The following is a 12,592-nucleotide window of genomic DNA, read 5'->3' as shown; positions in this document are numbered from 1 at the left end:
TTAACTTCTGATTAATAATGAGTACAAAAATGAAAATAAAGTTTTTTTCTTTTTTTATAATTTTAAAAGTACAAGTGAGTAGGTAGAATAATAGAGTATCATCCAACGAAAGGACGCCACGTGGAAATATAAAAAACAAATGAAATCAATCTGGATCTGCAATTTTGGTATTGAAAAAAGTATTCGGAGGAACTGTTTCGTTTCCGGCGGACATTAAAAGTTCAATTTCAGTCCGTTCCTGACGTTTTCAAAACCCACGCTCTTTAGCGGAGCGTGTGCCTCAACCTCTCCATTTCATCGAGAGCCAAAATTCAAACCTCGTGGATATCAATTGAATTATATTTAAGTAAATAAATTTATATAATTTTTTTTTTAAATTTTGATTTTAATTTACTTTGAGTTTCATATTTAAGTAAATAAATTTATATAATCTTTTTTAAAATTTTATTTTAATTTACTTTGAGTTTCGTTTTATTTTTATTTAGAATTTTTTAAAATATAATTATAACTTTTAGAGAACAAATAAGATAATAATTTAATTTTAATATAATCCATATTATGAAGAGAAAATGATCGACAAAGTAATTAAATAAATCATAGTTGACTGCATGACATTGAAACATTTAAAATTATTCATTGACAATTTCTTCATTTTTTATGTCTATTAATTCAACTTTTTTTTTAGTAACAGCGAATAAATTCTAAAAAGTAAATCATTTATACCTTTGAAATATATAAAGTAAAAAAAATATGTCAATATTAGATCATGCAATAATTTATTCGGAGGTATCTAAATATAATATTTCTTCCGTTATTTTTATCCATTAGTCTAAATTTTAAAATAATAGAAATTAAAATTTAATTTATCGATTATATATATTAAATTTATAATTAAATTAATATTGACATATTTTTAGACAATTATTTAATTATTGAACTTAAAAAAAAAAAAAAGAAAAAAAAACAATGAAAGGTAAGTCGAGCAAAAGGCAGTTAAAGAAAATGAAAGAATCGTTTGCGAGGACACCTGGACGGTCAAGATCTTTCCAGGAGATATCAAGACTTCTGATATACAGGTGGGTGATAGGAAATTCTGTTCCCCGCAGGTCACTGTAGCGTCGCCCTTTCCCTATATATTTAACGGATTACAAGGGGAAATTCCATGCCTGCCCAAATATCAGATGGTCAGAGGGATAGCAGCAACATAAATTACAGACTTGTTATTATTATTATTATTATTTAAAAGAGAAAAAAAAAAAAAAAAAGAGAAAAAGAAAAAGAAAAACTTCCTCTCCGTCGAAGCAAGAATCGGAAGACGACGTCGCCGCCGCTGCCGTGCTAACTACCGTCACCACGCAGGGAACAGAGAGTATCGAAGAGGATTAAATGAATTACTTGGAGAATGGCGTGTACATGCCCGAAGATCTCGGCAGGTCTATTTTCTTTTTATTTCTCAATTTTCTGTATCTTTTGAAAATGTTGATCAGCGGGATGAGGGTTTAGGGATTTTTGAATTGGAATTTGACGCTGGAGTTTTGGTGAAGACAGTTGGGGACTTGACGATCTGGTTCCCAGCTACTATGATTCCAGTTCGCCGGAGGGAGTTCTATCGCCGTCGGCGGCTTCGAAGAACATAGTATCGGAGAGGAATAGGAGGAGGAAGCTTAATGATAGGCTTTTTGCACTTCGAGCGGTGGTTCCAAATATTAGTAAGGTTAGAATCAAATTTCTGGTGTTCGATTTGATAGTTAATACTTAATAGACCTGTTTTTGTAGTTTTTGAATTTGAAATTAATCGATCGAGAAATGCAATTGAGCAGATGGATAAGGCTTCCATTATTAAAGATGCAATCGATCACATCCAGAAGTTGCGTGAACAAGAGAGGAGGATTGAAACTGAAATTTATGAGCTCGAATCGGGAAAGTCAAAGAAGAAGATAACGCGGTATGAGTTTGAGCAGGAGGTGCCATTGTTGCATACACCAAAGAGGAATAAAACAGAGCAGTTCAGCTATTACGATTCTTCTGCTACAAGATATTCCCCCATTGAAGTGCTGGATGTAAGCTTCCTGATCTCTCTCTTTCTTTAAAAGATTCAAATAATGAATTGATTGGAGATTCTGAGGAGATTGGATTGTGAATTGCAGTTAAGTGTAACGTATATGGGGGAAAGAACAGTCGTGGTGAGCTTAACATGTTGCAAAAGAGCAGATTCAATGGTTAAACTATGTAAAGTTTTTGAATCACTGAAGCTCAAGATCATCACTGCCAATATCACTGCTGTCTCTGGAAGGCTTTTGAAAACTGTGTTCATCGAGGTAACTAAACTAAACTGAACTGAACTGAACTGAACTATTTTGTTTGATTCTTCCATAAACTAGTCAAATGGGTTCAAAATGCATATAGATGGGACAGTTACATTTTCTCTGAATATAACTATAAGAAGAATGAAATGGACAAAATCTGAGAGAAAATAAGAAACTCGTGGCCTTGCTACGAAATTGGGTATGTTTCTTTGGTTTTTTCAATCATTGAGATTGAAGACAATTGATCAATTGATCCTCGAAAGAGGAGAGCGAGAGAGATGCTGATTTGTTTTTGCCTTGGTTTCAATATCATGTCTTTTGTTTTGTTTTTGTTTTTGTTTTTGTTATGTTATAATAATTATGTCGTTTTCTTTGAGCAGTATCTCTGTTATATGGTGCTTTTTGAATATAAAATGTGCCTAAATGTTTACCCCATTTTCTTTAAGATATGGAGGATATCAAAATTGTGATATGGCTTTGTGATTGTGTGGGCAGATGAGTGAGACATTTGGGGCCAAGGGACTGTTTTTGATCGTTTTCAGAAACTGCTTTTTTTTTTTTTTTTTTTTATTTATCACAATTTCTAAAAAGGCATCATTTTTTCTTGTGTTACATATTTTGCCAGCAGATTTTTTTTATTTTTTTATTTTTTATAACACCATTATTAAATTCAGAGACAATATCTGAATTGTATGCAAATTAAATAATAATAATAATAATAAATAATGCTTCGTTTTTAGCAGTTTGGTTTTTCATAAAATTCTTACTATAATTTTCACTTTTATTTGAAATTGGATTTTATTATTATTATTATTATTATTATTATAACGATCTAAACCATCAATGGGCACTCAAATCTTTTTAAAAGAACACTAGAATCAGAAAATACACAGATAGAGTCATAATTAAAGCGGAAAAAGGGCTATGAAATTCTTAAATATTCTATGTCTGAAACTCTATTTTCAAGTGAGTCTTCCATTTTCATTGGAATATTAAGCACATCATCTTTGGAGATTTGTTCATGTTTAAAAAGGAAACTTAGAAAATACAGCAGAAAATGGGGCGTAGGCTCGGTTTTGTTTTGGATGAAGATAGAAGAGGTGGGTGGGTGAGGGAACCATTCAATGATAAGCTGTTCAACCAGTTAAGGGTAAGATTATAGAGCCATCAAGGAAAGCAAAAAAATGTGTATAATGCAAATAAAGAATTTGTGGGCTCATAGTCAATGGAGTCACTTTGTCAAAGTGGAAGATCCACTTGTGATGTAACTTCTGTGGGGTTGGGAGTGATAGCATTTTGGCATTACATTCTTAAGGTTTTTATCCTTTCTGAAGTTAATTACTTATCTCTCGTAGGCTTCTATGTCATCAAGGAGAGAACTATTTAGATATACCAAATCCTATGATAAGCCGAACTCCATGATCTAATTAAAATTATCCTTTGTGGAATTGCAGGCTGGACAAGAGGAGAGAGATCTCTTGAAGATTAAAATAGAAACAGCCCTTGCAGGTCTTAATGATCCCCAGAGCCCCGTGAGTATCTAATCTAAGCCAACAAATCGGAAAACACACGAGTGAGATCGATGAACACAAACCATCTTAGCCATAGTAACGGGGAACGTTTGAAAAATGGTTCCCTCTCCCTGCTGCTCATAGTTTTCCATTTTTGCTCTTTATTGAGGTTGACAAGTCATATAAAGTGTGTTTCCTTGATCAAGAGTTCTTCAAGTGGTTCATAGAATTCTTTTCTGGGTCCTAAGAAGGAACCAACATCAAGTTCTTCAAGTGGTTCATAGAATTCTTTTCTGGGTCCTAAGAAGGAACCAACCATTTCGTTCGTTGGTTTGAAATCACAAATCTCGAGGTTTCAAAATTCATAGAGTTGATTGGCATGTAGGTTGGATTTGGCTAGATTTGGTTAATCTCTTGTTTAGGATTAGTATGCTTTTAGATTGCATTTTCCAATCTGTAATCTGGTGACTTGATAATTTGATTTTGAAGCTTATCAATAGTTTGATCAATTTTGTTTGAAATAATTTTTCTATGAGAGAGATGGCTGAACATACTCTGGAATGAACTGAACTCCTCCTCGTGGTTATCACTCTGATATACTAACATCAAAGCAAGACAGATAAAGAGAATTGAAAAAGAAGATGGAATGATTAATATTGAAGGGGCAGTCAAATGAGAGTTTGAGTATTGAGAACATGGGTCTGATACCCATGTTCGCAAATCAATCAGAGGCTATGTTCCCCAATTCCCAGCCCCCATTCATATCATGTGTGGCCTCCTGTCTCCCCACCACCTCTCTCTTCCCCTACCACTATACACCCTCTCTGGTTGCATTGCCTCACTCCCTAAAGTTTCCAAACATGGAGATAGGTAAGGGAGAGTTTTTGGATTGAGAGCTTTGCAAATGGGTCACTATTATTGAAAAGCAAAAGCTATTTAGTTTACCAATGCTAAATAGTTCATTGGTGTTGGAATACATCTTCATCAGACAGAATCATTCCAAAATGTCAGATGAAATACCAACACACCGGAAGCAGATCGATTCTATTGCTTTGAAGTTTTAACTGGTCTTGCTATGGTGACCAACTAAATCAGAATAGAACATTTTCTAATCTTCAAAGAAATGAGCGCAAGAGTTTGAAACCTATTGACCATATTGAACTAACATTCCAACTCAATTTTACCAATAAAAAGTAATCTTTACCTGCACTTCAAGCTGTTTAGACCCACCATTATCACCATCCATCAGCATTCCCAACTTTGCTACACCACAGATGTGCGTCAACTCGAAGACACAGAACTAAGATAGCATCGTTGAAACTGCTCATTCTTCAACATAGAAGTAACAGAGTTGCAAAACGTTCTAATGAAGACTGATAAAGCGTACATATATGTATATAAACCATGCAAGTTTATAGTTTTTAGCATGCTACCTCCGTGGAGCACATGAATTACATACCGAAGTAGAAGAGTATCTTTAGGAATCACCAGCCATACTTGGCTTGTGTTTCAGCCTTTGTAAGAAGACCTCTTGCACGCCTCTCCGCTAATTCCGTCTCTTTCTGCTTCATATCATAAAACAACGATGTAATTTGGTGCTTTCTCTTGTGCAACTTTGAGGGCTTCCCTTTTGTCGTTGAGGCAGGCTACAGAACAGAACAGGCAAACAAACATATGAGTGCAATGGAGAAGTTAAAAAAACTTCGAGCTTTCATTTAGAGAAATGAAACGTAAAAAGGAAGAAACAAAAATACGAAATATAGGACATCAATATGCCTAACACGACGCTCATATTTAGCCATCATTCGGTTGATATGGTTTTTTTAACCCACATTCGCAAAGAGATAAGAAAAGTCAAATACCCAAAAAAGGTCAAAGTTTAATTTGGGAAACTCAATGAAGAGCATCAACACAAGACAAAATTCAGAGAACTCCTAGTGTTGCCCTCTCCCCCACTGAAACCCTATTTGCGAACAAGGTTCTCCCAGACCATTGTCTGGATTGAAAGGCCATTACTCCATTGGACTAAAAGGGTTTGGCTTGATTTTTAAAGTATGTCCTGCAAAGCAACAGAAAGAGTGCCTGAGATGCTTTACTAGGGAAGCACCAACTGATCCCAAAAGTACTCAAGAGATCACCCCCAACGAACAGCAGCATACAGAGAAGTAAAGAAAAGGTGCATCAAGGACTCCTCATTTTTCTTACATAGAACGCACCAGTTGAGGGAGATTGAGATAGACGGCATAGTTCAACTAATTCTGCGAAGGTATGCAAAAATCCACCAGAAAGCTTGAACTTTCTTATGGGCTCAGAATTCCATATTGTTTCGATATAAAGAGGAGCAGATGATGATTTGGTATCAACAGCCTGACCATAAAAACTCCATTGTTTTCAAGCTTCTGAACTTCACAGCTAGCCTGACATCAGGGCCAAAGCCAACAAGGGCTTCGGAGAGAGCCAATCATTCAACCACCTCCAAATCTGTTAGGTTCTAATGTTTCTTTGAAACCATAAAAGTCAAAAAGAATGATTGAACTGACTACACCCAATAAAAAAAAAAAAAAAAACCCTTTTGATAGTTCCTCAAAGGAGCTTTTTTTTAAACTGTTACAAGAAATTCAAGAATACAAGGGCATTGGAAAAAAGAAAAAAACCCATAAAAGTAGGAGGCAAACTAAAGAAAGGGCTTCCAATCAAGCAAAATAAAACCTAACCGGTAATTACAAAACCACTTAGCCACTGAAGCCCACAGAGACAGGCTGTACCTAATAAAAGCTCAACTGCCGCTCCAAAACCTCTCAAGCCCTCTTTCAAGCGGACATGTGGTTGTTGGATCAGTATGGGAGTGGAAGATGAAAAGAAAATTCACTGCTACAACACTTTTGTGGAGTTTGTGGATGGAGCAGAATATAAGGAAATTGGACAATAAGAGACACCTCAAAGGAGTTCTCATTATCCTTCTTGATATTAAGCTCAACACCTCTCTAAACCATTATGCCTAAAATGTCCACAACCAATAAGTTTCCACCAATACACTTGATCAAACATCAAAGGAGCCATGAATCAATTCAAATAGAATACCAACTAGTAGAAAGATGATGAATAGAGACTCCTAGCTTCCACAACTTTCTTATCCTCCCCACCCTCAAATATATTCTCCCTCCCTAAATATGGCAAGATGGCAACAATTCACTAAGTTCTCTCAATTTCAAAGCAATCGCCGTCTACAAGTGTGTTCTCTAGAACAATTTTTCGTAGCTTAATTAAGTGTACTTGATGGTGGTGTCATAGCTTTAATAAATTATTAAGTAACTACCCTTACTCCCAAAGTGCCTGGAATGACAGTCATAAATAGTCTAATATGAGGGGAGTTGTCTTTTGATTCTATCTTGAATGTTGATATTGTCTAATATGAGTTGCCACGAGAATAACTTAATTCTTCTTTGGGTATTTACCTTACAGTAACTATTCTATTTCAATCATGCATGCCAATTGGAGAACAAGAATAACTCCGGTTAAGTTTATGGGAGGATTTCATTAGTAAATCTCAATTATCATAAAAATGTTTCTTGTATACTATGAGTATCCAACTTGCATGTACCTCAACTAATCTCACAATACAACTACCTGACCACAACATCTAGTAGTAGAATTTTAATACTCAAGAGTGGTGACCACCAACCATGACAATTGAATCCAGCCCAAGATAATTATGCATAAAAACCCAAATAGAAGATCGATCGAAGAGTGATTTTACCATCTTAGCGCCATAGAACATAAATATCCAATGCAGTCACATCGACTCTAATCTTTCATTAGATGGCACTTTTTTTTTATCTTCTATACTAAAATGACCAATAAACCAAGGACGTAGACTTGCTGATATAATATCCAAAAATAGACAGAGATAAACCACAATGTGATTATATACACCAGAAAACCTCATTGTATATCTATGTTATCTTGCCATGAAGCTATAAGTGGCTTACCTGGTAAGAAGGACCAAAAGCAATTCCAGTTAACTTGACCTGGTCCTGCCTTGGCCGATTCTTCATCAATTCATCCTGCTTCACCTCGAGTATTTCTGTCGGAATTTCATTTCTTCTTCTCTTTTCATGTATTCTAACAACATTTTCAGCGTCCATCATTGCGGGCTGAACAGCAGGGTCACTCCCATATTGTATGTGATCACCATAGTTACCATAATTCTCATAACTTCCATAGTCACCAGCGTTAATTCCACTAGAGACAGACGGTGCTTCACCAACCACATTTTGATCAACACTGTAGTGGTAACTCCCATAACTATCATAGCTTGCATAATTCCAAGCATTCTGTTCTGTACCAACGTTGTAAACTGCTGCATTATCATAGTTCTCCGTATGACTGGCAACATTCTGCTCAACACCTGAACTGTAATTTACGTAACTGTCATAATTTTCGGCATCGTGATCAACTTTTTGAGTGCTACCTGAATCATTCACTACTTTAGAACCATCAAAAGACGCAACCTTTACATCTGTTTCAAGAATCGACCTTCGCCCTGAGCCTGAGCTCGACATAACTCCCAAAGTTGCCGAATGCTTTGGCGCTGGAATGCTTGACAAGAACGACGTCACAGTAGGGGTTTGGAACGAGGATTGGGATGCCTTTCGGCGCCTTATTTCCTCTTCTTCTTCATCGTCATCATCATCGTCATCTTCACCCAATTTCAGCAAAGAAGAATTAACGGGTGGCTTAAATAGAACGACCCTTTTTGGCTGGGACTCCGTGGACGAGGGATTTGATTTAGATTTCTGCAAATTCTGCGAATTAGGTTGCGGAAGGGAAGAAAACATAGATGCCGATTCTGTGAGATTCTCATCACCATCACCGTCAAATCGAGAACTAGACGAGGAAGACGACGATCTCGTAGGATTCCCCTTAGGCCGTGGAAGGGAAGAGAAGATAGATGAAGGTTTAATTGAAGCAGTACCTAATTTAGACCCCGAGAGCGAATCTCCTTCCTCTACGTCTTCGTTCTTATCATTTTCGAAGAACCCAGTGGGCAGAGAAGGCTTGGAGGACTGTTTGGGCTGGGGGAGGGATTGGAATAGCGAGGAAGATTTGGACGGGGGAAGAGACGATAAGAAAGTAGAGGTTTCGGAGGAGGAGGATTTCGGTAACTCGGATCTCTGAGGCGCGCTAACAGACAACGGTGGCTGCTCCTGTTCTTCGTCGTCGGAGGAGGCGTAGTTGGCTAACAGTGAGTCCATGAGAGGGCACAGAAAGAGGGAGAGATGCGGAGCTTTTGGAAGTGGGGTAATGGAGGCTATGGCGGTAAGCGGCGCGTTTTCTTCTGGAGAATGGCTCGCTGGTCCACGAACTTTTCTTTTTTGGTCTAATCATTTTTTAAAAAACTAAATAATAGAAAATACTTTTAATACTTTTTTTTTTTTTTTAAAACTTACAAAAAAAAAAAAAAAAAAAATCATTTAATATTCTTAAAATAAAACAAATAATTAAAAGGTATTCTTATGATGATTGGTAGAAAATAATCAGTGGCCAATTTAAAAAATATCTCTAAACATTTTTAATATTCTATATTCTCCTTATTTCATCTTCCAATCTCGAAAATTATCTACTTCAAATCATGTCTACAAGTTATAGTAAGGAAACAAACAAGAGTAATTGAATGATTAAGGGACCTTGTGACCTAAATGTTTTAATAAGATTGTATGTTAATAGTTGGGTGTGAGTTCATGCGTTGTTTGGATTTAATACACGAAAAGACAAACACATCAAGAATTTGAGTTATTAAAAATAAAATACGTGCATTATCAAATTTGTAGTGATGAAGGGTTAATGTTGCTCGTTGATTTTTACCACTAAAAAAAACATTTATTTGGTATCTTCTAAGGTTGAAGGAAGTTTATTTTAATTTATTAACCAAGATCCAAGGGAACCGTCTATTGATACAACATACAACATACAATTGACAATTGTATTTAAGCAAGCATGGAAGTAACCTGCCATGTAAGACTACTTAAAACATATTTGGAAGTGATTTAGACACGATAAAAGTAATGCGAATTATTCCAAAATCACTATCAAACATGTCGTCAAACACTATACACAGTAGAGGACAACAAATAACTCAATTCACAGTAGATGCCAAATGATTATTTTCAATAAAGTCATGTATGTTACATCCACATCAAGTAGTTTAGAAAGGGCAAAGAATATTGTTCCAACCAACCTTTCATATAATCTAACTACTCCTTACTTTTCATATCTGACAGCATTCTAGCGTTCATTCTACAAAATACTGATCAAAATGTTGAGCCGTCGTATCCGAAGAACGAGGCCTGGAAATGATCAGGATGGATGTGTTAGTCAACAGGTTATCGGTGCAGAAAAATGTTATATTACAAACATATCACAGTTACTGTCATACAAATCCAACAAAGTATGGCTAATTTGTTAACTTATATAACTGCACAGACGGGGTGGGGGTGGGGGCTAAGATATTCACAATGTTAAGACATAATTAATCTTTTATATGCATTCTTAATACTCCCCCTTTCTTTCGTGAGTTCAGTGATTAATGCAAAAACTCAACTAGTACTTGACAATATTGATTGGAGAATAGATGATGAGTATGAATTCATGTTAGAAACACGACTCTCCACAATGGTATGATATTGTCCACTTTGAGCATAAGCTCTCATGGCTTTGCTTTCGGTTTTTCATACCAATAAAGATAATGTTCCTTACTTATTATAACCCCATGATCTTCCTCTTAATTAGCCAACGTGAGACTACTCCTTTCAATAATCCTCAATAATTCAAACACCCTTCTCTACGCCGATGTCTGATGTCTTGCCGAACTAACCAAAATCCTTTAGCGTTGGGGGTTTTAATGGTGATTTAACAAGGAATGGGTCATATTGTGGCAAAAGACAAATCAATAGGTGCATTTGCCGCTCAACTAATGTAGAAATCATCTCTAGGACTCAAAATGAAAGGTGAGTGTTTAAAATTATATGCAAGTTTGTAATTTAGAAGTCAATTCTTTACCAAAATCCAGCCAAGGGGAGTACCTATACGAAGAAGTATCGACCACTAAACCAAAAAATTGTAGAGTTACACATCATGAACAAGTTCAGAAAATATCCAAATACTCGAATGGCCAACTTTTTCAGGCCTCTGGGTTCACATTTGTCCGTATCAGTTACCACTAACACCTTAAATAACAGTGTTACGCGGGGTAAAATATTAAATAGGAAGATTTTAAGTTCAAAATTTGTAAAACCAAAACAAGTTTAATTGCAATCCGGAGAAGCAAGGAAGAGATGCAGAAGATCCATGCATCAAATTGCACAGCCACTAGAATAAAACAATATTGCCATTGAATTATATGCAAACCATCTTACACTAAGTCTACCTCCATTCAGAATTATATATTCCAGAAAAGGCGTAAACAAATCAGGTCAAAAGCTTTACTATTACTAAAGTTACATTAATACTAAACCAAAAGGGTTGTGAGGGGTTTGAACATTGTATCCTCTCCTTTGATAAGCTAGTTAAACTATCACTAAACTAACTAAAGCTTAGAGGTTAAGTGTAATGGCCAAGCACACCGCTAGTAGATATTGTCATTTTTGAGCTTTTCCTTTTGGACTTTCCCTCAAGGTTTTAAAATGCGTATGCTAGGCAGAGGTTTCCACACCTTTATAAAGAATGCTTAGTTCCCCTCTCTAATCGATGTGGGATCTCACATATTTATATTATAAACACTTCCCTCGCATGTGAGCTTGAATAACGAATATTAACTAAATTATGGAGCTCAACATGTGAGCTTGATACCATGACATCCACTAATCCCACCTATCCAGCCTTTTATATACGTGCTCAACAATTTGGAAGGACGAGAAAAACTTGCCTGAGAATCGGAAAATTTGATATAGAAACGGGAGCTATCAATATGGAGCTTAGTCTGAATAATCTCAGCAATTGTTGAGCTAAGTTTTCCATTCACGCTTGGTCCAAGGCCTCCAATAGATATCAATTCTCCATACGCGGCTGGCTCTTCCGTGCCAGCAAATGCGATTGGCGTGCTACCATTCAGCAAGATCATCACATACTGAACCATTCAAGCAGAAAAGTGTAAGGTCATGCCCTTGTATTAGCATAAACATGATTCCATCGTGTGTATATGAATAATTATCACGATAAAAGAACTTCTTCGACCAACAAAGAAAAATAAAAATTCAAGTCAGCTATCAATCTAGTACTGGCAAATCTCAACTCAAGAACTTGAAATGACCTCCACGTTCTCAGAGTAATTTTGTCGAACACCATGTGGGCATGTCCATAACTCTACATAAAACACACCCAACACAGCAAGGGACTGTTGTTTAACAAGTGATAAGAGTTGAGGAGAAATGAAGAAGGGACAAAGAACTTAACAGATTCAGATTTCCCGAGAATTTTAGAAACGGCTTTCGATGCGTCCTTGAGGATGTCAGCAGCCACCACGGCATCAACTGGGAGATTCGTGAACAAATTCAAAGTGGGCATTTTAAACGCTGATGCTGCTTGTGGGGACGGTCCAATTTAGCTTGAAGGTTCTAATGGCAATGGCAATGGCAATGGGTGGCTTTCAGGGAGAGATTCTGCAGATAAATGGCTCGCAACGCAATCTCGTATTCCCAATCCTCATGGGACCCAGTTCCTTCCCTTGAGGATTAAGCTTATTAGTTTAAATTAATCAATAATTAGTCTAAATTAATA

At 36.3% G+C, this 12,592-nt stretch overlaps 3 protein-coding genes across 4 annotated transcripts; 1 reads left to right on the top strand and 2 right to left on the bottom strand.

Annotated features, from left to right (window-relative positions):
- Window positions 1-1,155: 1,155 nt before the first annotated feature.
- LOC111793403 (transcription factor bHLH35) lies at window positions 1,156-4,326 on the top strand. 2 transcript variants are annotated; one of them, XM_087123398.1, is made up of 5 exons: window positions 1,156-1,433; window positions 1,545-1,714; window positions 1,821-2,060; window positions 2,148-2,318; window positions 3,761-4,326. In XM_087123398.1, the coding sequence occupies exons 1-5, from the start codon at window positions 1,403-1,405 to the stop codon at window positions 3,848-3,850; spliced, it is 702 nt and encodes a 233-aa protein (XP_086979524.1). In that variant the 5' UTR covers window positions 1,156-1,402; the 3' UTR covers window positions 3,851-4,326. The 2 variants fall into 2 exon arrangements, with proteins under 2 accessions (XP_086979524.1, XP_023531024.2); XM_023675256.2 differs by having other exon boundaries at window positions 1,158-1,433; window positions 1,549-1,714.
- A 792-nt stretch (window positions 4,327-5,118) lies between these two features.
- LOC111793402 (mitotic checkpoint protein PRCC-carboxy-term protein) lies at window positions 5,119-9,190 on the bottom strand. Its single transcript, XM_023675254.2, has 2 exons — window positions 7,807-9,190; window positions 5,119-5,463 (listed from the first exon to the last, which is right to left on the bottom strand). Exons 1-2 carry the CDS (start codon window positions 9,070-9,072, stop codon window positions 5,302-5,304), a joined length of 1,428 nt encoding a protein of 475 aa, XP_023531022.2. The 5' UTR covers window positions 9,073-9,190; the 3' UTR covers window positions 5,119-5,301.
- A 774-nt stretch (window positions 9,191-9,964) lies between these two features.
- Window positions 9,965-12,520, bottom strand: LOC111792312 (Tautomerase/MIF superfamily protein). The gene is made up of 3 exons (XM_023673689.2): window positions 12,269-12,520; window positions 11,742-11,942; window positions 9,965-10,164 (listed from the first exon to the last, which is right to left on the bottom strand). The coding sequence occupies exons 1-3, from the start codon at window positions 12,377-12,379 to the stop codon at window positions 10,129-10,131; spliced, it is 348 nt and encodes a 115-aa protein (XP_023529457.2). The 5' UTR covers window positions 12,380-12,520; the 3' UTR covers window positions 9,965-10,128.
- Between the last annotated feature and the right edge of the window lie 72 nt (window positions 12,521-12,592).

Source organism: Cucurbita pepo, chromosome 4 (assembly GCF_057944985.1).
Source record: "Cucurbita pepo subsp. pepo isolate OVF chromosome 4, ASM5794498v1, whole genome shotgun sequence".
Classification (NCBI taxonomy): domain Eukaryota; kingdom Viridiplantae; phylum Streptophyta; class Magnoliopsida; order Cucurbitales; family Cucurbitaceae; genus Cucurbita; species Cucurbita pepo.
This window is presented reverse-complemented; position numbering and strand designations above follow the sequence as displayed.